Consider the following 24,135-nt stretch of genomic DNA (forward strand, 5'->3'; position numbering starts at 1 on the left):
TTGAGTGTAATTAAAGAACTTTTTTAGGATTCTGTGGATCCTTGCATTTTGTCTTTTTACTTCCATTAAGAATGTGAGCGCTGCATAGTTGAAAGCCTCTATGTACCAGTTACTGTGTTAGTATGGTGGTGAACAATTCTTTGTCTGTTTGAAAGACAAATACTCAAAATAAAGGATAATGAGTGATATGTTAGGGTTATGGGAGTGTGCAATGGGGAAATCAAGACTGTTTCTCAGAGGAAATAACATTTAAGCAGAAGTTTGAAGGAATCTTAGGGCTTAGCCCTGAGAAGAGGGTCAGAAAAAGTGTTTTGGGCTGAGTGACCAGCATGTATAAAGGTCTGGATGTGAGAAGCGGTACACTGTGGCATGGTCTGGGAACTGAAGGAAGAGTGTAATGCATAAAGGAGAGATGATCTTGAGTTGAAACCATTTTTCTGTCTCTTGTGAAATGCAATGCATAATATCAAAATCTGCTAAAAAATCAATAGCCACTTTATAATACCTTTACATTTTAATAATCATAGCAGTATCTACAGTCCATTTAGATATGGACAGGGCATTCTTTAGTAGTCTGGAGAGCGCTCTAAGTGTTTGCAGACTCCTTGCAGTAATTGTACAGTGCATAGCTTGGGAACCACTGGCTTAAGTCATTCACTTTTGCCTATTACTGTGGAAGGTGCTTTTTGTAAACTCATATGTTTAGAGTATATTTGCCATGTTGTAATCAGAAGTAGATGTTTTCTGGGGGTCCAGTGCCCCAGAATACAGTAGGGTAGTGAGTAGGTGCTAGAAGACAGAGGGAAGACCAGCTTCCATTAGAGCAGCAGTGCAAGTCTTTCAACACTGTTTGTGTGCCCTTGCCCAATCTTTCAAGTGATGATTGAAGAGCCTGGGTGCTCGGTTCAGCTTTTGAGTTCTGATAAATGAGCCCCGACTGTAAACTGGAAGATAAGGGTGTTTGCAAATTCTTGTGTAAATAAAGCATGGTTTCTCATTGCAGTGGTTACTGACTTCATAGTCTCTGATGAACTATGATGTGAGTTAACAGCTTTAAAACTAGCACCACTGCAGCTTCTTTTTTGGTTTGGATTTATTAAGATACGCGTGTGTTTATTGTTTTATTTGAATGGGGGAGGGGGTGAAAAACCTGAACACATGGAAACCAAGTGAGGTGGAGTTTGAGAAGATAATTCCCAGCCTCACAATTCCCTGTAAAATTCTTTTCCTGTGGGAAACTTTTAATTTGGAAGCATTCAGCCTAATGTGGGAACCAAGATTAACATTTTCTGAAATACTTCTACAAGAAAAGCAGAAATGTACTGTTCAGGAAGCTGAATTTACATAGTAGAAAAATGGCCTGTCTTGTAGTATTTGGTAGTCTTTGTTTATTAGTTGTGGCAAAAAGTTGTGTGTGTGTGTGTGTGTGTATGTGTGTGTGTGTGTGTGTGTGTGTGTGTTTGAGAGGGAGAGAGAGAGAGAGAGAGAAAGATAGAGATATATTGATTGTGTATTTGTCTTTGTTTCCTTTACATCAAACCAGCAAAGCCCTAGAAAGTGTGTTTTACCACAAACCAGCCCAATACTGGGCTCTAACTATATACAAATAAGTTTTTTGTTTTTTTGTTTTTTTTTTTTTAGCTCTTTGTTTTCTTGCTGAGTAAGCTGTAGTGTTTCCTTTTTCTTTCTTTCTTTCTTTCTGTTCTAGGGGAGGGGAGTGAGTGTGGGAGTAGGAATGGCAAGAAGTCAACATGACAGAGAGCTTCTTCCCTTTTCTTCCCTCTTGACCAGGAAGTTAACTAGGAGTCTTCATGTGTTGTTTTTTATACCGAGTCAGTAATTAGCACAACCCAGTTAGTTATCTTTACACAGAGTTACAGAATTAAAAAGTTGACAGTCTGATGAGCTATCAAACTGGAGTTATGGGAGGAGGGGGGCAGTGAGGTTAGACCAGTGGGATGGTCCTGTTGAATGCCAGTCTGTAGGCTCTGGGGCATCTAGAAGTTTGTAGCTGGAGCCTTGGGAATTAAATGTTATGGAGGAACTTTCACTGGTTACAGTTAGCCTTGGCTGTTAGCAATTATTTTTATCTACTTTAACATGGGGAGAGGGGGAAGGGGCAGGAAACTAAGCTGGCATTATGGTCACAGGAAAGAACAGACTGATTTGGGCCCTTTTCAAACTGCAGACCTTTGTTACTGACCAATGCTTAATTTGGTTTCTGGGTTTTGTTATTTTCTCCCCCTGCCTTTACCTCATTTACCTTAACGACAGCTCCCCCCTCTAGAGCCCAGCGAGGGCAGGCTGCCACTGCGGATTGGGGGGCCGAAAGGTCCAGAGCAAGAAGAAAGTGGGTTGAAAGCAGAGTTCTGTTTAAAGAATTTTCTGCTGGAAACTAGCCCAGAGGGAGTAAAGAGGCGCTTTAATGAGGAGCAGCTGCGGGGCCGACGCAACCCACATGAGACATTTTTTTCCCCTCCATTCCACATTCTGTATAGTTTTTTTTTTTTAAATCATGATTTTGAAATAGCTGTTTTGTAAAGCATGCCTCTCTTTTTCTTCTTCTTGTATGTGATGGGGTTTTGCTTTGTTGTTTTATTTTTTTAATGACCAAATCCTCACTAAAAAAAGCTAAAGGCAGAGCTTCAGCAAAGCCCTGGATGCAATTTGGGCTCACCCTGCTGATACAGAACATTCGGTGGAGAAAACAAGGAGAGAGAACACTGGCCTTTATTTGGAAAAGGGGGCTTATTTCCTGCTCAGACTTCAGTCATCTTGGAGCTGACACAAGCTGCTACAGTGTTTTAAGCTTTTCTCTAGACGAGTGGCTATTCACTTAGGAAACTTGAAAGAACAAAATTTTCTGTCCTGTATTACTAGGGAGACCGATGCTGAACGGCAGCCATTGCCAGATAGATTGGAATTGCTATTCAGACCCCAGCTTCGTTGAACTCTGTAAAGTGGCTACATGCAAACGCATCCAGGCTGCTGGTGACATGTGAGAGTTGGGGGTCTGTTTTTCATCTGTTTTATTGAAGGGGGACGACATGGGCATCCTTCCAGTTGGAATGTTTCCTGGTTCCATGAGGAGGAATTCCTTGTTTTGTTTTGTTTTGTTTTTTTCCTCTTTTCCTCGCCTTCCCCATTCCCCATGTGTGTTCGAACATTAACAGTGGAAGAGTGGACTTCGTGTCAGGATTGGTAGACTTTGTCAGAAAAAAGGCATGCATATATCTGTATGGGCCTAATAAGTTTAGTTCGTGGAATTATTCATATTAGTTCATGGAATTATTTTATAGGGAAAAAGCCCCCAAAACTTTTCCTGTATTCACAGCCTCCTCTTGTGAACTATATTCTTTCAGAGTTCCAAAACTAGAGTCACTGAGAAAACTACTAAAATAAGTGATAAAGTCCCTTCAGGAGGAAGGCATTCATACAGTTTTGGGAACAAGAGGCAGCTGTTAGATCTATTAGGTTATTTTTAAGAAAAATTTTAACACATACCTCTAGTTCAAGATGTAGGCTATTTTCAAAAAATTGTACTGAGGTAATAACATAATAGAACTACAGATTTCTGAGAGAATTTGGACGATTAGCCCATGTTTCTGGCCTCTGACCAAACTCAACTTGAGCCATCTCAAGAAGGGAGCTATTGAAACTCTTATTTTTAGGCAGTGAGTCTTAATTTCCACTCAGGCTAATAGGGTATATGGTATACTTGTATTACAGTTGAACAGGGATTTGCAAAATTGAAAGGTCTCCTGCCTTAGGAAACCGGGCTCCTTTATTTCTGTCTGTCTCACTTACCCGTTTATTTACCCCTTTTCTTCCCGTGTCCATAATTCTCCTTAGCCTCCTGGGGCATGAGGGATAATCTGTACCTCAGGATGATTATTTGGGTTGATTTGGCCTGTGTTCTACCAGGCAGAATGCAGTGTGGGGTTAGTAGGGGATTTGGGAACCTATATGGATTGGGAGACTGACTTTATCCATCACATTAAATTTAGCCTTTTTTGGAACCAGTTGCTTAATGGAATATAGGTAGATGTTCATGGTATTCAAGGTACCTGTACCAGTGTCTCAAGACATGCCCTTCCCCACAACAAGATACCAAATTGGAGAGGCACAGGAAGGACGTAACCAATGGCTTAAACAAAGTAGTGCCATACTGGTAGAAATAATGTAGTGCTTAACACGGCATTGCATCTGCTGTTGGAGGGACCAGAGATGGGTGAAATTGTGCGGAGGAGGCTTAATGGAAGATCTCTGAAGCAAGGATGGAAGAAAAGAGCAAAAATTAGAGACATATCAGATGGAAAAGTATTAGAAGATTTTTACACAGGGAGCAGTAGACAAGAGAGTGGAAGTAATTATTTACGAAGGAGTAAGATAGTTGATAATAGGAGTGGGGCAAACAAGTAGGCCATAGATTCTGAGAAACTTGGATTTGAAGGGCTGGATGCTAATGCTAGTTTCTGAGCAGAAAAGTGACATGATCAAAATTATGCTTGAAAAGTATTATTCTTTAAGTAGTGTGCTTAGTTTTAGCAAGGCATTTCCTGGCTATCCTTCGGAGAGGTGTGGATAGGATGCAGGTGCAGCTGAGATGATAGAGTTGACTGAATAGGTGCCAGGGTTAGGGCAAGACCTAGTAGAGTACTTTCAGTTAAGTACTGTTTTATCTTTTGATAAAAGATCTAGGTAAAGGTAGAGATACAGTTGTAGATGGTACAAAACTGGGGAAACAGATTACAGACAGCAAATTTGGGTCAGATCAGAACAATAGGGGTTTTGGACCCGTTGACTTCTGAGATATTGTGTGGTGCTGAAATTCTGCGATTGTGTGAATAGAGTGTAAAAGTTATCTCAATCAAAGAAACTTGGAGAGAAGATTCAGTACGGTGAATTTAAAAGGAACAAATGACAGGTCCAATTATTGGGTTCAAAAGTGTGTTCTACAAGCATAGAGTGACTAGTTCATTTGAAAAAAAAGATCTGGCATTTTAACTGCGTGTTCAGTAGCTCATTCAGTAGTAGTATTTTGTAGCTTCTGAAAAAGTGAACACAGCTTTACGCTGCAATAGTAAAAATACAGTATCCACGTAGTCCAAGCTCTGTGCTGTGCTGGTAGGATCACGTGTGTTATGTTTGTTTTTTGTTTTGTTTTGTTTTGTTTTCATTTCAGGCCCTGTGTTTTAAAGAGGTTTTTGATGAACTAGAATCATCTAGTAGGAGGAGGCCGGATAGCCCAGTGTTGGGATACATGGGCTCTGGAGTCATATGTGGGTTTGAATCCTGCCTTTGCCATCTCCTAGGTGTGAAATCTTAATCTTTCTAAGCTTCAAGGTCCTCATATACAGGATGTGGATCATAATATACCAATACTGTTATACAGAGTAATAAAAGAGATAATAGCTATAAAGTGCTTAGCAAATACATAATACACAGTAAGTGCTTTGAAAATGTTGGTCACTATTATTACTATTATTATCTTAAGTATAGAAGAGCCACTGAAATGGTGAGAAAGTCTGGAAATAATTTTATATTGAGGAATAGTCCAAAGTACTGAATCCTGTAAAAAAGAAAACAAAAGGGTCAGCACAACCATCTTTAAGTTCTTGAATGGCTACATGTTAGAAAAGTAGAAGGCTTGTTCCTTTTTATTCCAGAGAACAGGACAGCCAGTAAGTGGAAATTTTAGGGAGGCCAAAAAAGTTTTTTTAATGAGATATAATATTAAATTTGCCCTTTGAAGTGTACGATTCAGTGGTGTTCAGTGTGTTCACAGATATGTGTAACCATTAACACTATCCAGTTTCAAAAACATTTTTGTTATCCTCCAGCTCCCAAGAAGCTCTCTACTCCTTAGCAGTCACTCTGTTTTCCCCTCTTCCCAGCCCCCTGGCAGCAATAATCTCTTTTCTATCTCTATGGATTTGCCTAGTCTGGACATTTCATAAAAATGAAATACACTATCTGGCCTTCTGTATCTGGCTTCTTTCACTTAGCATGATGTTTTCAAGGTTCATCCGTGTCATAGCATGTTTCAGATCTTCATTCCTTTTTATGACCAAATAATATTCCATTGTATGGATATACCACATTTTACTTCTATCTGTTCATCAGCTTATGGACATTTGGGTTGTTTCTACTTTTTGCCATTATAGATAATACTGCTATGAACATTCTTTACAAATTTTGTGTGGACTTATATTTTCACTTATTTTGGATATATATACCAACAAGGGGAGGCAGAATTTAAGACATCAGAAAGAAGGAGCTTTCTGATCTTGGGATCCACCCACACTGAAGACTGTTCTGTTATTGAAGTAGTGAGCCATTAATTTTATTTTACTTAACAAGTGCATGATGTTTATGCACCAGATACTGTTCTAAGTGCTTTACAGTTATTAAAAAACCCTATGAGGTAAGCACTATTACTAAATTCATTGTTACAATGAGTTTAGTAACTTGCTCAAGGTCACCTATCGAGTAAATGGGGAGCCAGAATTGAAATCCATGTGGTTTGGTTCTAGGGTCTGTACTCTTAATAGCAAGAACAATAAGAACTTCAAGCATTTATTAAATTCTTAACTACTACTCAGGCACTGTGCTTAACTGCTTAGATTCAAGTAGGACTGGTGATCATCTTTTAAGGGTATTTCAGAAAGAACTATCTCATTGGGTAGAAATTGCCTTAGGGTGTCTTAAATCCCAAGATTTATTTTATTCCAAGGGTGGTATCTGGCCTGAGGCTTTTAAGATGATCAGAATTTGTATCAAGAAGGAAACTGTGAGTGTGAATGATAAGTATTAATAGGAATTCAGTTAATAAGACTTGTCAGAACATGGTAATTAGTTATATATAATTTAAGAGCATTAACTAAAAGTGACTTTTGAGATTATGAGTGGAAACCTTGGAAAAATGGAAGAATTAAAGTTCCATGGGAAAATGATCCCACTTTTCAAATGTTCAGTTTCAAGTACTGCAGAGTAGATTAGAGTAAGTAGACGACTTTTAGTGAACTGAGCATATGCAGGTGGAACTGTTTATGGGGGCACATGAAGGTAGTTGTTTAAAATCAGATGAAGAATGACAACAGTAACACATGTACATGAGAGAAAAGAGCAGTGCAGCTCAAACTTAAACTTTAAGCTGTCTGTGATTGATGGGGAGGAAGGAGAAGAGGAGTCAGCAATCTAGACTAAGAATTTACCAAGCTCTGAGATGGAGTCCTAGAAACCAAATGTAAAAGGATTAAAATGATAGAAGGTTTGGTCAGAGACACTTCTACAGGAAAGAGAATTTCTTTATGATGAAATTTCAGACTGAACTTGACAAGGGGAAAGAAAGTCATTGTTCTTAGAGCATAGTTTCTGGGCGATAATTGGAATGCAGATTTTGTTACTAAGGGACAAGTAAGAAGTAGATGGAAGAGAAAGGGAAAGTATCTGTGAAATTAGGCCACAGTTAAAGAAGTTTGGTTGTGACCGAAGAAGAATTTGGAAAGGGAAATGGGGCTTAGTGAAAAATGTAGGTTAAGAGAGATTTGTATGTGTTTTAAGGTAAAGAAATAGACTGATATCTAGCCCTCTAGAACATTTTAAATAAGAAATTAAGTCTTTATTAATAGTATGTCTAGTTTCACATAAAAATAAGATGTGGTTCTATATATGGACTTTAGGAGAGTAAGTCAGTTGTATATCATATTATCTCACCTAGAGTAAAAACCTCAAGCCTTCTTCATGGTGGTCTGCAGGCCCCTCAAGATCTGCCTCCCAGTTAACAGCTCTCATCTATTTTCTGCTCCTCTTTTTCTTAATCCCTTTGGTAGAGCCACAGAGGTCTCCTTGCTGTTCCTCAAACATGCCGTGACTGTTTCCTATTTTAGGTCCATTGCATTTGCTGTTCCCTCTGCCTTGAACACACTTCCCTAAGTTACCTGCATGGCTAGTCCCTCACTGCATCAAGGTCTTGACTCAAATGTGCCCTCTAAGTGAGGCCTTCCCCAATTTTCCTATTTAAAACCAAAATACTTTGTTTTATCTACCCCCTACCATTCCCAATTCCATCCCTTCCCATCCCCCTTTCCAATTTTATTATTTTTTTCATAGCACTTAACTTGACTGAACAAATTATGTATTTGTCTTTGTCTTCCCTTTCGAGAATTTAAACTCCACAAGTTCAAGGACTTCCCTAGCATCAAGACAATGTCTGGCATATAATAGGCACTTATAACTGTTTGTTGGATGAATGAATGAGTGCAGTATTTGCAGAAACTGATGTGAAAATATTTTTCTTCGTCATCATTAACATCGTTATTAATAAGCATGTTGGATGCCATGTATAGAATTGGGTTTCATACATTTTCTTACCCAGGATTTGGCAGATTTTCTATAAAGCACCAGATAGTAAATATTTTTGTGAGCTAAATGGTCTCATCACAGGTGCTTAGCCCAGTTATTGTAATGCAGAAGTAGCCATAGACAATCCATAAATGAATGAGTGTGGCTGTGTTCTAATACGACTTAATTTATGGACACTGAAATTTGAATTCTTGTAATTTTCAAATGTCACAAAATATTAATCTTTTTTTGACATTTTTCTAGCTATTTAAAAATGTAAAAACTATTTTCAGCTCATAGGCCATACAAAAACAGACAGTGGGCCATAGTAGGCCTGCAAGCTGTATTTGCCAGCCTCTGCTTTCACCGGTTTCTTAGACATATCTTAGTTGAAACTTATTTTTCTGTACTTGCTAGGGAGCAAACAATGCAGATTAAACCCTAGTCTCACATAATTCGGGAATACTCTTGGTTGGCTCCAGAAATGTTCATATTGTTTCATTTTTGTTTTCCTGGGAGCCTTATGTTTTCTTTATATGTTTATGATACTAATATTTAAATGAATTTGCATTCTCTGAGCAGATGCCACATGATAGTGTTGGGGAGGCGGTGGTGGTACAATAGTCCAGGAACAAAGATGGGCAAAGCCCACCCAGGTTTAACAGTTTTCCATTATTTACGAGGTAAATAATTCCCATATGGGTAAATCAAGAGTTGTCAGCCAGGCATAACGCCCATAGGACTACCATTATGAATGAGAATTGTGTTCCAGTTTTGAACATCATCCATAACAGGCTTCTTAAATAAGTTACAAATGCTTTTAATAATATAGCTCAGGGTTAATTTTAGCTATGCTACATTTGCAGTTTTTGTTCTTCCACTTAAAAAAAATCAGAAAATAACGTATTCTATTATCAAATCAAGCTGTGATTTGCATAAAGCACCATATTTTCCTCAATAAGTACAAAGGGAAAAAAATGGTTTTCATTTGCAAAACTTTTTAACATAACCCATAACCTTAACATTAGGCTTTCACATACTTGATTTTGTAAGTTTCTTACACCAGTCCCGCAATGTGGGTACCCTTTTCAACTATTTAAAATGTGAGAGAACTAATAGTGAAGTTTAGCAACGTGTCCAAGGTCGCCACATCAGGACTCACTCTAAACAGTTCTTCTGACCATATAAAGTGCAGACTCCTTTACAGAAACTTCAGCCAGTCTTTGGTTTTAGTGCTGTGCCCTCCCCTTGCTACCTCTCCATCTCCTAGCTTCACCCACTCATGATGATGCTCAAAACTCTAGCTGCTTCTGGCTCTGCCCTGCTTACTGTACACAGATCTGGGAAGAGGAGAGGAGGCTGTCACTAGTTACATGACTACCACTGGAGCTACCCACCAGCTCTGTTTCCTCCTCCAGGTGTGTTAGCTACTGCATACTTCTGGGCAGGTTCTGTCTCAGTTCCTTAACATCTGGTCCTCCTCCTTTTCTTAATAACTGGGACCTCTGAAGACCTCACCTTGCCAACTACTGGCTAATGAGACATGTTGGATATGATTGAACAAAGGCAGGAAGGAGGAAAACACAACCCCAGTGCTTCACGTCTGGGCGATAGGGAGAATCAGGACCCAGAATCTGCACATTGTGAGCTGTGTTGGGAGTTGGTTTTGAGGGGGAAGATTTCGAGTTTGGTTTGTTTGCTTACTTATTTTTCCTTAGAGTTTGGTTTAAATGTGTCATCTTTAAGGTAATGATGGAGCAGCCTTGTAGACTTCGTTTTCTATCCTCCAGAAAGTAAAATAATGTAGAAATAGGTTTATTCAAATATCTGGGGCAATGGCCAAATGGTAAAATTTGCAGTTAGAATCAAAGTCTTTGTGTTACTTTTAAACGCTTCTTAAAAGCCTGTGTGGCTCAGACCATGTTGGGGAAAGCCTTTTTTAATGCTGTTTAGAGAATGTAGTATTGTCATAAATACTACACACAATTTGGGATGGTTGTATATCTTATGATTCAGTGGGTGGCATATAAAAAGCTCCCTCAACACACCATGTGGAGAATGTTACAGAATGTTATTCTTAAGTTGTTGTGCTTTCTTCACTTTGGTGTTTGTATGGTACCTTAGATATTTTTTATGTCATTTTAATTATATTTTGTGCTTTTTAAAAAATTTGGTTAAAAAAGCTGCCTCCTGTTTATATCTTAACAGATTTAAGTTAAACAAAGAAAAAAGCCCCTTTGAACCCTTTCCTATTCCTGTACCTCTTTTTTCTTTCTCCATCACAGGGAAATGTAACTCCAGAACATAACCCAGAAATCTAGGTATAGGCCAGTCGATGTCTCAGTGGAAACACGAAAAGAACTTACTATTTCTCAGTACCTAATTGAGAGAAATCACATGGTATTTTATATATTTTGAACTGGAGAGGGTAAGAAAGTCAGTCCATGCATTATCATGTGAATCTTACCTTAATCCTATCAGATGGCTTAGTCAGAGTGAGAAAACTAATGAATTTGAACAGGCAAGAATCAACAGTGGTGCACAAAAAAGTGCTGTTATGCCAATACCAGCTTGTACCTATGTGAAAAAAGCTGTGGCTCATTTTGCCTTTGATAAGGGTTATGCTGACTGGCCATGGCAGACCATGCTGGGTAACCCACCTGGTATTCTGTCACCTACCAAGACTCAAAAGGACGTGAGAGTGTGTGGTTAAGTTCTCTAAGCACTTCTGAAATAGGGCAGTTTTATAGGTTGTACCTTTAGATCTCTCAATTCATGATCTAGTGTTTCTTGAATGGACTGCACTATCTTGTTAAGCTTTTGGACTTACGAGAAGTCAAGTGTTTTCATGGACTCTTTTCTTTTCCATGCAGATGTCTGGAGGGCTTCTTGGGAGAATATTGTCAACATCGAGACCCCTGTGAGAAGAACCGCTGCCAGAATGGGGGGACGTGTGTGGCCCAGGCCATGTTGGGGAAAGCCACATGCCGATGTGCCCCAGGGTTCACAGGTGATGACTGTCAGTACTCAACTGCTCACCCCTGCTTTGTGTCTCACCCCTGCCTGAATGGAGGCACCTGCCATGTGCGTAGCCGGGACGACTATGAGTGTACCTGCCAAGTTGGTTTTACAGGTAACGATGTGACCCAGGGCCACGTTTTCCTATTCTCAGCAAATACCTTTCTTTATCATCTTTTAGATCTTGACATGTTGCTCTTAAGGATCCTCTAACTCTGGTGCCTGTTTAACGTTATGGTAAGGAACTCGAGTGTTCCAGACAACTATCTTTAACTTCCTTTTGAGAGTTCTAAGAGGGGAGAAAGAGAAAGTGTCAAATACTCAGAAGTATTTGACTGCCTAAAGTGTATATATGTCAAGATGGGGGATCAGAACGGTACTTCACTGTCACTAGAAGAAAAGCCATCTGCACTATTGATTACTTGCTTCTTGAAATCTCTACCTAGACATTCAGGGCACTGGCTTTTCTGGTTTTCTGTGCTCTGTTCCGTTATGATTCTGCATTGCCTTGTCCTCATCCATTAAATTTTTGTGTTCCTTGGAACTCTGTGGTGAGGCCTCTTTTGAGCCATATCACAGCTCCCCCTCCCTGGGAACCTTCCTGTCTCCAGTGGCCTCAGCTGTCATTGTCTTCATCAGTTGCTGGTGACTCTTATAGTCATCCTTTTCACTCCACCCCCTCCCTGACATTCAGGCTCATACTTCTGACTATCTGTTGCATATTATCCTTGGAAATTTGACAGGTACCTCATACTCAACATGTTGATATAAATGGGTCGTAGTCAGATGAGGGACATGTAAAAAAATATTCCAAACTAGACTCCCCCTTTCCCTTATAACACTTAGACTCAGGCACCTGACCCAGTCCTTGAATCACCTCTCACCTGACTACTCCTCTCCATTCCTTCTGCTCTGTAGTTGAGGTCTACCCTGTCCATGTTGGTGATAGGTTAGCTCTCCACTTAGGCTCCTGCAGTCATTTCCTAACTGGTTTCCTTGCCTTTAGTTTCTCCCCATCTTGTTCACCTGTCACATTGCCACATCTTTGACCATAAATGCAAATCTTCTCACAAACTCACCTGCTTACAGTGCCTAATGACTTTTTATCATCCGCAGAATAAACTGCAAACTCTTTTATATGGCTTCCTTAGCCCATCATAGTCTAGACCTTACATCTTTTTTTTTTTTTAAGTTTATTTATTTTGAGAGAGAGAAAGAGCACGAGAGCAGGTAAGGGGCAGAGAGAGAGGGAGAGAGAGAATCCCAGGCAGGTTCCCTGCTGTCAGCACAGAGCCAGTGCAGGGCTCAAACTCATGAACTGTTGAGATCATGACCTGAGCCGAAATCAAGAGTTGGATGCTTACCCAACTGAGCCACCCAGGAGCCCCAGCCTTACGTCTTTTTATAGCTTCACTTCCCACAAGCATCTAGCTCTAGTCACACCAACAACATTCTCATCATTTCCTGAAAATGTCGTACTTACTGTTGCTTCTATGCTGTTGCACACCCCTTTGCCAGGAATGCCCTTTTCTGCAGTTGGTGATTGCCCAATGTTGTTTAAAATTCTGTCTTAGTGACTTTTTCCTATTCCTTTAGGCAGTTAGTCTCTATGTTCCATTATTTATGTGTCACATTTTATTGTAATAATTTTTTTACGTGTCTCTCATCTGCCTAGATCATGAGTTCTCCACAGGTGGGTCTGAGCTTTATTCAAAATGAACTGTAGATATTAATTAAGTTAGATGAGGAAAGCGGAACCATTCACCAGTTTGTGCCCTCCCCCCCGCCCCCCGACACCAGCAATTATGTAAATCTTATAAGCAAAAGTTAAAAACATACTCAGTAAACTAGATTGGGTAGGTTAGTTTGGAATACTTTTTCTACTTATTTGTTATTAAAAGGTGTTGGTAAGGGTAGAGGATAGTTAGGATGATCTGTTATCTTCATCATGACCATGACAGCATCGATGCTATGATTCATTAAAGAGATTTGGTGGTTAAGAGAAATTTTTTTTCCTGATTGTCAGTTTGAAATTGTTTTGCTCTGCAAGCAAAGGGAAGGCATACCTGTTTCAAACATTTTAATCCTCACTAGTGGTAATGGCAGTAATGTCTTCTTAATAATTAAGATGTTAACTCTGAAATGATCCCCAAATTAAAGCTTCTTCTTTTGCCATTAAAAGGATCCTTTCTTGGTGTTCTGCAGGGCTCTGATCATTTTTACACATCTGCCACTTTTGTCTGTCTTCAGGAATCACCACAGGTCAAGTTACCCTTTTCGTTTTGTGGTAGCCCTATACCCCACCTAATCAGACCTTCTTAGCTTATCTGTACTCATAGTTGAAAAAACAGAGGTAGGAACTTAGTGCCTGTAGGTATCATATATGGGAAGCCAGGTTCAAGGACCTTTCTGTTTTAGTTGTAGGCAAATATTCTCATACACACAGTTGCTAGAAGGAACCATTTTTATCTCTTCTCCACTGTAGATGTTTCTCTCAGAGGAATGAAGAAAAAATAGGAAGAGAAATTTCAGTTCCTCCTTTTTCTCTCTGCTTAGTACCCTGAGATACATGTGCTATGCCCAAAATTATACTGCACCTCTCCTGTTTGATTTGACATTCCTTGACAGACAGCGAGCACTTCTCTGTGCTTGTGTGTCACCTCCCTCTTCTTTTAGAAAAGCTGTCATGGCTCTTGTTTGTTTTAGTTTTTTGTTTTTTGGTTTATTTTAAATTAAAAAAAAACATTTTGTTTTTATGAGAGAGCACACAAGCACTAGAAGTCTATATGAATACCAAATTTACTAATAGCATGGGAATATTTTTTTTTCGCTGTCTTTCTACCTCAGAGAATTTGCTTTGCTTTCTTGGAGTCATGCCTTAGGATCCAGCATATCAGTCTTCTGACCTCCTCTCATATTTTCCTATTTGAGAGTCCACAAGACTTACCTTTCTAGACCTTTATTCTCACGATAACTTACAGCTTTTTTCATACATAAGTAGCTAGAGATTTTTCATCCTCTTCAAACACATCAAGCAAAAATGTAGCAAGACCACAATTAAAATATTTCCCAGAATATGTATGTGGGTTTTATTTAAAGGAAATAGAAGTAGCACTGACTTGGTTCTGTCATATAAGAGATCTGTTTAGTAACTATGTATTATGGAAAAGATCAATGCATTTTATTCACTCAAAGGACATGATTTGAGAGCCTCCTGTGGGGATCCAGCCCCTGCCCGTGTGGTAGGTGATATAGTAAAAGGAAACAGCAAATTTGGGGGGGGTGTGTACATGTGCAGAGCCGTGTGAGAGAGAGAGAGAGCAATTTAGGGAGCTGAGAAGGGCAATAAGGTAACTTATGAGTAGAGTTGTCAAGTGGGAGTTTACTAGGTGAACAAAAAGGAAGATGGCATTCCAAACAGAGGAGCAGCCTATGCAAAGGCAAGGTGTGAGACAGTAGATAGATCCAGACCCTTCTTTGCCACCAAAGGGACTGATGGGCTCCTATGAGGATGGGCTTCATAGGACTAGCCTACAGTCCCCTCCATGTGCTCCACTGAGGTTTTGTGTCTTGGTTGAGGGCCCGAGGGAGTGCCTGTGTCACATGATCTTGAGGAAGCTCTGATTTGGGCTTCCTGTGAATTTCAAAGAGCTTAGGACATTCTGTACATAATAAATGATGTTGGATGGGTGGGAGATGTGGGATGTTGAGGATGAGACTGGCTCCCACTTCAGTGGGCAGCACTGAGTCTGTTCTGTTTCCTTAGGTAAGCTGTGCCAATGGACCGATGCCTGCCTATCTCATCCCTGTGCAAATGGAAGTACCTGCACCACTGTAGCCAACCAGTTCTCCTGCAGATGCCTCGCAGGCTTCACAGGACAGAAGTGTGAGACTGACGTCAATGAGTGTGACATCCCAGGACAGTGTCAGCATGGTGGCACCTGCCTCAATCTACTGGGTTCCTATCAGTGCCAATGCCCCCAGGGCTTCACAGGCCAGCACTGTGACAGCCCCTATGTGCCCTGTGCACCCTCCCCCTGTGTCAATGGAGGCACCTGCCGGCAGACTGGTGACTTCACATTTGAATGCAACTGCCTTCCAGGTAAGGAGAGCCTCCAGTGTCCTGGGATTGGGGGATACACCTCCAGCACAGAAGGAGGGTGGTGGGTGTGGCTCAGTTGCTGCTTTAGGAAATACCCTTCTCAGCAGGGAAAAGGGGAAATAAGAATTTCGTGTGGAGTGGGTTGCTGGTGAGGGAAGAGTTTTATGGGCCAGTGTGGTCCATAAACGGAGTAGGGGGTAATTTAACATGTCAGAGTTTATGATGATGAGTGGCTAGGAAATTGTTTATTGTCCTTTTCGGAGGAACAGTAAGAAATAAAAGAAACAGTTCTGAGAAAGAAATAGATAGGCCTGTGGAATGGAAGGGAACAAATGAGAATTAGATGTTGAAAAATATGTCTGATTAATAAAGTACTGTAAACTGAATTGACAGTAATATTAGGTGAGCAACTTTCCTATATGCTTTCACTTCTGAAGGAATAATAGATTATTTTCCTAACCTACCTAGATGCACCTGCCTGTCCTTTTGTAATGTTCCCTGGGCTCCTGGCCCTCTCCATATGCTCTCTGTGACTTGGGGTAACCTTGCCCTGACTTGAAGCTAGAGAATTTTGGAACTGGGGTGGTGCTCTCTTACTCAATGGGCACTTTTTGATGAATGCTGATGAATAAGGTATGGCACAACCATACATAACTCCAAGATAGAAGCCAAAAAAGGAGCAATGTATGGAAGGAAGCTTGGAGCCCAGCGTTCCATAGAGATGGAGAAGGGAGCAAGCCTGGCCAATTCACTAACCCCTTATGAAATGATGAGGAGGCTGAAAACAGAATTTTGATTGGGAACAGAACACAAGCAGCTGGAGCAGATGAGCAACAAAGCTCTGTTGCAACTAAGCAACAAAGATTCTGTTTTTATACAAATATCCTTAGTACAAAAACAAAAGAAGGAAAACTGTAGGGGGGAGTAATGTGCTAAGTAAGCAGAATTGCCTCAAAAAGAAGTTGTTCTAGCCACTCTTTCAGAATGGGAATCTTAGAATCTGGTGTTGTGGATATGGTTCACATATAATGGGATTGTGTGTTTTATCTTTTGGGGATTAAAGGTCATATGTGGGTCCTTGGTACAAAGCCAAATGGCAATTTATTAATTTCATTCAGTAAAAATCTATTAACTGCCCCTGTTTTCTAGGCACTTGTACTGTGTGCTTGGGATAGGGCGATATAAGACACTGTCACATAATAAAAAACTTTATACCATTTAACTGTAAGCCACAAGAACAAGTTTTTAAATGTATTGCTTTCAGTTTCACTTTCAATGAAGAATAGATAAAGCAGTCATTCTAGACACTAAATAAATTTAATTGATAGAGTATTACTGTCGTCCATATTGTCTTGTAGAAGAAATAACTGAAAGATATCTTTCTCCACTCCCATATTTGTTGGCTCTATTTTAAGGGTTAAAGAAGGAAACAGAAATATAAACAATTTAACTTTATACATATTTTAATAAATAGTCCAAATGGTTAATAATTGAGGTGAGCACAATTTATTGTTGAAGGCTAAATGTGTTTTTTTCAGTTTCAAGAAAATTACTTTTAATAGTTGCCCAGAACAAAAAGGTTGATTTGGCAGCGGAATACTGACGGGAAGTTAGAGAAGTCAATAAAGGAAGTTTTTAGCTAGGAGAGAGTGATTATTCACTCCCATAGTCTCTGCATTGTTATCCATTAGCCATGATAAGAACCTTAGGGAATTCTGAGAGTGTGTCCAGGAAAGGATCTGTCAAACGAGAATAGTATCTCCTCCTTGAGAAAGGAAATAACCAGGGATTCCACAGCTGAGAGGCTGCCAGGGCTCGTGGGATGGAGTAAGGAGAACTTGGCTATCTTTTATGCTCTGCTTGTAATTTAAAGCAAGACATTTGTTTACTCACTGATGAAGTGTGTGTGTGTGTGTGTGTGTGTGTGTGTGTGTGTGTGTGTGTGTGTGTGGGTTGGGTTTTGGGATGAGGATGCAGGGGCGGGGAGAAGAGTTGGCAAAGAGAAAACTAACATTTATTCAATGCCTTTTATGAGTCAGGCACTGTGCCAGGTACTTCTGCATCCATTAGCTCAATTACACAAAAACCTTGGGGATAGGTATTATTTTCTAGTTTTCCCGGGTGAAATAGCTCAAGTTTGGAGATGTTAAGTCATTTACCCAAAGTTGCACAGCTGACATGTGGTCGGGCTGAGTCCTAAAACCCAGACAGGTTATTTCCAAAGCCTGTGCATTTTACTGAATCACAGTGCACTGCTTGTCTGTCCCTGAAGGTGCTTTGAAAATGTGTGAAACTTTTTGTTAAATGCTTTTGAGATGTTTGGGTTAAAAAAAAAAGTAGAAAGTACTTCGAATTATGATCAAATACTTTTTGTTACATTCCAGCCTATGTATGGCACCATGCAGACATTTAAAATAGTTAAGTAGGCTAGTTCTTGCCTTTCAGGGTCCCATGATCCAAAACAGATGACATTAGCTTAGACAATGGATAAAAAGAAATTTAAAAAGAATTCAAAACAATAGATGATGCAGTAACACTGTGAATAAATACGTATTTACACAATTTGTAAGATTTTTTGCTCACTGTTTTTATGTCCCAGGTAGAGTTTGGAGAGTATTAACCTTATTTCCATACAGAGAAATAGTGTCTGGAGATTATTTTTTCTTAGCAAGTCCTTTCCATAATGCAGTATCATTCTCTTTGCCCCACCTTCCATTATGCTCCACACTATTTGAGAGACTAAAATGTTACTTACTTAAAATAATAATCACTCTCTCGGGGCGCCTGGGTGGCTCAGTCAGTTAAGTGTCCAACTTTAGCTCAGGTCAGATCTCATGGTTTGTGAGTTCGAGCCCCACGTCGGGCTCTGTGCTGACAGCTCAGAGCCTGGAGCCTGCTTTGGATTCTGTCTGTCTGTCTGTCTGTCTGTCTCTCTCTCTCTCTACCTCTACCCTGCTCGTGCTCTGTCTCTGTCAAAAATAAATAAACATTAAAAAATAATAAAAAAATAATAATCACTCAATGTAAATAACACCCTTATTTGAGGAGAATCGTTATTTCAAATGAGAAATATTGAATTGAATGGAATGGAATTGAATGGAATTGAATTGAATTGAATTGAAAATATTCCTTCTTCAAAGGAGAAATCAAGTCAGCAGGAGGGGAAAAGGTTTGGTAAGGTATTCTGCAGCTCCTGTGTGCGCTTCCTGCCATATTTCAAGTCTTTGCACTTTTAATTGAGGCCTACCCTGATCACCCTATTTCAGATTGTAACCAACCCCTATCCCCTTAATTATTGGCCCTGGTCTACTTTTTCTTTTCTTTTTCTGTAACACTTATCATCTGCTTAGTATATAATTTGTGCTATATAATTTACCTCATTATGTCTATTGTTTATTGTCTGTCTTCTCTAAATTCTGCTGCTTCTTTCTCTCTTCAGAGTAAAAGCTAGGATCTTTGTTTTTGTTCAGTGATGTACCCCAAGCACCCCAAAACAGTGCCAGGTTCATAATAGGCATTCAAATATTTATTGACCAACTGAGTTTTAGTATAATATCATAGTATTTTGTTGTTGTTGTTTCAAGTTTTTATTTAAATTCTAGTTAGTTAACATATAGGGTAATATTGGTTTCAGGAGTAGAATTCAGTGATTCATCACTTGCGTATGACACCCGGTGCTCATCACAACAAGTGCCCCTCTTAATACCCATCACCTGTTTAGCCCATCCCCCGCCTACCTCCTTCCATCGAAGGAAACAATCAACAAAAATATAGTATTGAGAATGTAATTTTGATCTCCTCATTTTCTTCCTGGAATCATACTCTCCTTTTGTTCTTGTGTGATATGATACTGGATAAGAAGAATTTTAGAGTACTTTTCAACTCTGAAAGTCAGTGAACCAAGTTGGTGATTATATTCAAATGGTCAAGTTACAGTTCTTTTCCTGCAAAGGACACTATGATTTCTGTGAGTTGATTTTTAAATTTTTATTATTGAAGTATAGTTGACATTACAATGTTGTATTCGTTTCAGGTGTACAACATAGTGATTTGACAATTTTGTGCATTACACACTACTCACCGTGGTAAATGTAGTCCCATCTGTTGCCATACAACATTATGACAGTATCACAGGCTACATTCCCTGTGCTGTACTTTTCACCTCCATGACCTTATTTATTTTATTACTGGAAGTTTGTATGTCTTCATCCCTTTCACCTATTTTGCCCACCCCAACCCCACTTTCTTTCTGGCAATTACCAGTTTGTTCTCTGTATTTAAGAGTCTGTTTTGTTTTTTAGGTCCCACATATAAATGAAATGATATGGTTTTGGTGTTTCTCTGTCTGACTTATTTCACTTAGCGTATACTACCCTCTAGGTCCATCCACGTTGTCACAAATAGCAAGATTTAATTCCTTTTTATGGTTGAGAAATATGAGTTTAGTATTTTAGTATCATTGTAAGACTCAGAGGGAATTAAAACTGCAAAAACAATTCCTCTTATGTGACAGAGGAAGAAGTGTTTCTCCACAGAGGAAAGAAAAAAGGAATATATTCAAGAGGGAACTAATAGAATCAAACCAAGGAACCATGTTTTCGTCTTCTTGGATGATCAGCTGTTAATAATCCAAATCCTTCATGGGCTACCATTAAGTAAGTCTTTAGCAGAAGCCCCGAGGAGGGGCACTTAGCCAGAATAATTTTAACATAACAACAAAATAGAAAATAAATTATTGAATCATTGATTCCCAATACTTTTGGGTTAGGACCAGTTAGTGGGGAGAGAATGAATTAGGCTGGTTTTGGGAAGCAGCACAAGTAATCAGAGAACAGTGGGTTGTTTGAATTTATTGGCCATGCCTTGTGAATTTACAGTTGGATTGGCCGGTCCCCAATGTACTTTCCCTTTTTCTTTCTCTCCCACACCTCTCTATTCCTCTATGATTTTTAAAAAAAATTCATAAAAAGCTGTGTGATCTGTCTACTCCAAACAATGGAGGTTTATTCCTTATAAACTACCTCTGGACTGCACAGGGTGATCATATGTGATAGCCCTGTATCATTAAAATAAAGCTTAAACACATTTTGTGGTTTTTGTGTCTTCTTCGTTCTTGCTGAGCTTTAAAACTGTTAGAATTAATTCCCTCTTGCATTCTCATACGCCAGGGGCATGTGACTTTCTCTTGGGTATTATACTAATCATACTTTGGCAGGTTTCTCTGGAGCAGATGCAGAAATGATCATACCACTTTCCAGGGTGCATTATTTCAGTTCCAGTTTTAGTTGATGTTCTTGGAAGTCTTTCCTATTCTCCTGTGCTCAGTAGTTTGGACCATACTATCTCCTCAGCTTTCTATCACTTTCTTCCCCCTGTCCACCCCACCTTTTATGTAGAACACCTTTTTATATAGAACTCATGATGTGTCAAAGGCACCTATTTCACTGAAATTCTTTCTTTGTTCCCAGTCCCCACAGGGATTAAAGACCTCCCTAAGGTCTTTTGGCAATCCATATACCTCTGGCACAGCACTTACCAAACTGATTATTTGTTCATCTTTCCCAGTAGACACTCTCATTTTAACTCTTCCTGCCAGTACCCAACTTATTTGTGCCTGGCACAAAATTGAGACCCAATGAATAGTTTTCAAATGACTGAATTGAATGTGATAGAAGAGAGAATTCTTGTATTCCGGAATTAAAAAAATTAAACATATATACTGAATTTATTTCTCTTGAATTACCTTATTAATTTCTCTGACTCTTTTGGTGGTCAAGTTTGAAGAGTGGAGATCATTAGGGAGATATCAAGGGAGGCGTGTTGGACCAGCAGCCTGGGGTGGTGGTGGGGCTGGGGGATCCATGGGCTGGTCATGAGCATCAGCAAGCTCATCTCGGCCCATTCAGAGAACGGAAGATGTGTGCCAAGAAAACCCATTGGACAGAGATGGGACCAGTTTGCTTTTGTGACAGATTTCTTCTTGGGAGGTTGGGGTGGGGGGGGGAGGTAGCCCTATAGAATTTGCCTTTGTCCAGGTTTAGATATTCCTGGTTTTTTTCCTCACTCTTTCATCCCTATGGACTAAAGCTGTTCCTGCGGACTTTTAGCCTGGTCTGAGAGAACGCTGGTTGTGTCCTCTTCTCTTCTTTGTGCTCTCTTCTTTGTGCCTCTCCACAAGCCTTTCCACCATCACACATCCCGGGCTCTGAAAATGGAAAGATATGGACGCTTTCTTGAGAGATGCTGTTCTCTGTGTGGGATGACAAGTTCAGAAGATTCTTTTCTGCTCCCCACCCTTACTGTCATCATTTATCAGTTACGTGGGCCATGGTTTTATAACAGCACAGTCTTAAAATGTTCCTTCTAAGTTTAATTTGTCTTCTTTTGGCCTTTTAAGGATGTGAATTGGCTTTAAGCAGTAGACTCCTTTTAGTACGGTCATGTGAGCCTCTTTGTAAGTCTGTTACACCCATCCCACCCACAGGTCTGGAGACTTGTCTGTTTCCCTTTCCTTTAAAACTTTAAAATATATTTTTAAGAAGTGATTGCACTGTAACTTATTCATATAAGCCTTTCCACTGCCTCCCCTTCTTGGGTAGACTTTCTTACAAGAATTTGCTAGCTGTTTCCAAAAAGAGGTCTGTATCTCTATTTTTAAAGCATAAATCCTGTCTTAACTCTGAAGGAGAACTAATTTGGCTTGAGTTTTCTCAGACATGGGAACTTTTAACCTTAGGTCAGTTTTTCACATTTTTGTAAGGGAACTCTGGGGTCCCTAGACAGCATACTGATTGAAACTGGTTCAGTACTGACTCCTACCTATTAGGCATGTAAACTTGGATAAGTCAGCCATGTGGCCCTCAACTTCTTCATCTGTAACATAAGAGGATTAGAGTAGGTAAGTTCTAAGGGCTGCTTTGATTCTATACATACATAGTAGTATTAATATGTGTAGATTACTTATTATGCATCAAGCACTGTTTTAAGTGCTTTCCACCTAATATAATAGCTTTATTGAGATATAATTTGTATACAATATAATTTACTCTCTAAAAGTGTACAATTGAGTGGTTTTCAGTGTATTCACAGATGTGTAACCATCACCACAAGTTTAGAGCATCTTTATCACCCCAAAAGAAACCCTGTACCATTAGCACTCATATTGCACTGGCCCCTGATTCTCCCCCAGCACTGGGCAAGTACTAATCTACTTTGTCTCTATCGATTGGTCTGTTCTAGACATTTCTTGTGTGATGATTGCATGGTTGGCTTCTTTCACCTAATGTTTTCATGATGTTTTCAGAGTTCACTCATGTTACAGGAGGTATCAGTACTTCATTCCATTCATGGCTGAAAAATTTTCCATTGTACATACAGATTTACCACATTATTTCCCACTTTTTAAAAATTGAAGTATAATTAACATGCAATGTTGTATTAGTTCAGGTGTAAAGCATTGATTCAACAATTCTACACATTACTCAGTGCTCACCACATTTTATTTATCCATTCATCGGTTAATTGACATTTGGGTGACTTCTGCTTTTTTGACTATTATGAATAAGGCCACTGTGAACATTGTTGTACAAGCTTTTGTATGGACATGTTTTTATTTCTCTTGGGTCTATACTTGCTGGGTGATATGGTAACTCTGTTTAACCTTTTCAGAAACTGCCAGACTATTCCAAAGTGGCTGCACTATTTTCCATCCCAACCAGCAGTATATGAGGTTGTTACTGTCTGTCAATAACACTTATTATTGTCTGTCTTTTTTATTACAGCCATCCTAGTTGGTGTGAAATGATATCTCATTGTTGTTTTGATTGGCATTTCTGTGATGGCTGATGATGTTGAGCATCTTTTCATGTGCTCATTGGCCATTTGTGTGTCATATTTGGAGAAATGTCTATTTAGGTCCTTTACCCATTCTATAATGGGCTATTTGCCTTTTTATTATTATATTACTTATATTGTATTTTTATTATTGCTGTAAGAGTTCTTTATATATCCTGGATACAAGTGTCTTATTAGATACATGATTCACAAATATTCTTTCTCATTCTGTGGTCTGTCTTTTCACTTTCTTGATGGTTTCTGTTGAAGCCCAAATGTTTTTAAAGTTTGGCGAACTCCAAACTTTTTATGTTTTCTTTTGTTGCTTGTGCTTTTAGTCATATTTAAGAAAGCTTTGCCTAGCCTGAGTTATAGAGATTCACTCCTGTGTTTTCTTTTGAGAGTCTTAACAGCTTTAACCCTTAAGAGTTTGAGTTGGTGTGGGAAAGGGGTCCAATTTATTCTTTTGTCTGTAGATATTCAGTTGTCCCTGCACATTTACTGAATTAAGGGCAATATATATCTAACTCGTTTACTCTTTATAGTAACCCTTTGAGGTAGGTCCTGTTAATTCCCCCAGGGAGGAAAGAAAGGCCACGTATCTTACCCATGTTCACTCACCTATTGCATGGGCAAACTAGGCAGTTTGGCCTCAGAGGCCATGCTCTAATTACAAATTGACTCTCACTAACCTGCCTTTTTACCTACTTACCTTTGACAGGGAAGAATAACCTTGAAAATAGTCATAAAAAGAAAACATTTTATTTCTTATATGTTGTGGTTTACTGAAATGCTTCTGCTTTCTTAACCTGTCTGTGGTTGGTGAATTCAGTTAG

General features: G+C 39.4%; 1 protein-coding gene across 2 annotated transcripts in view; it reads left to right on the forward strand.

Annotated features, from left to right (window-relative positions):
• NOTCH2 (notch receptor 2) overlaps positions 1-24,135 on the forward strand; it is a 162,588-nt gene that overhangs the window by 57,532 nt on the left and 80,921 nt on the right. For both annotated transcript variants that reach the window (XM_047086030.1, XM_047086031.1), the window contains exons 3-4: positions 11,220-11,479; positions 15,131-15,466. In XM_047086030.1, coding sequence (XP_046941986.1) covers positions 11,220-11,479; positions 15,131-15,466 — 596 coding nt within the window. The remainder of the gene's footprint in view (positions 1-11,219; positions 11,480-15,130; positions 15,467-24,135) is intronic.

Source organism: Lynx rufus, unplaced genomic scaffold (assembly GCF_022079265.1).
Source record: "Lynx rufus isolate CCGP_SWC_20201006 ecotype Redwood Valley unplaced genomic scaffold, mLynRuf1.p SCAF_2, whole genome shotgun sequence".
Lineage (NCBI taxonomy): Eukaryota > Metazoa > Chordata > Mammalia > Carnivora > Felidae > Lynx > Lynx rufus.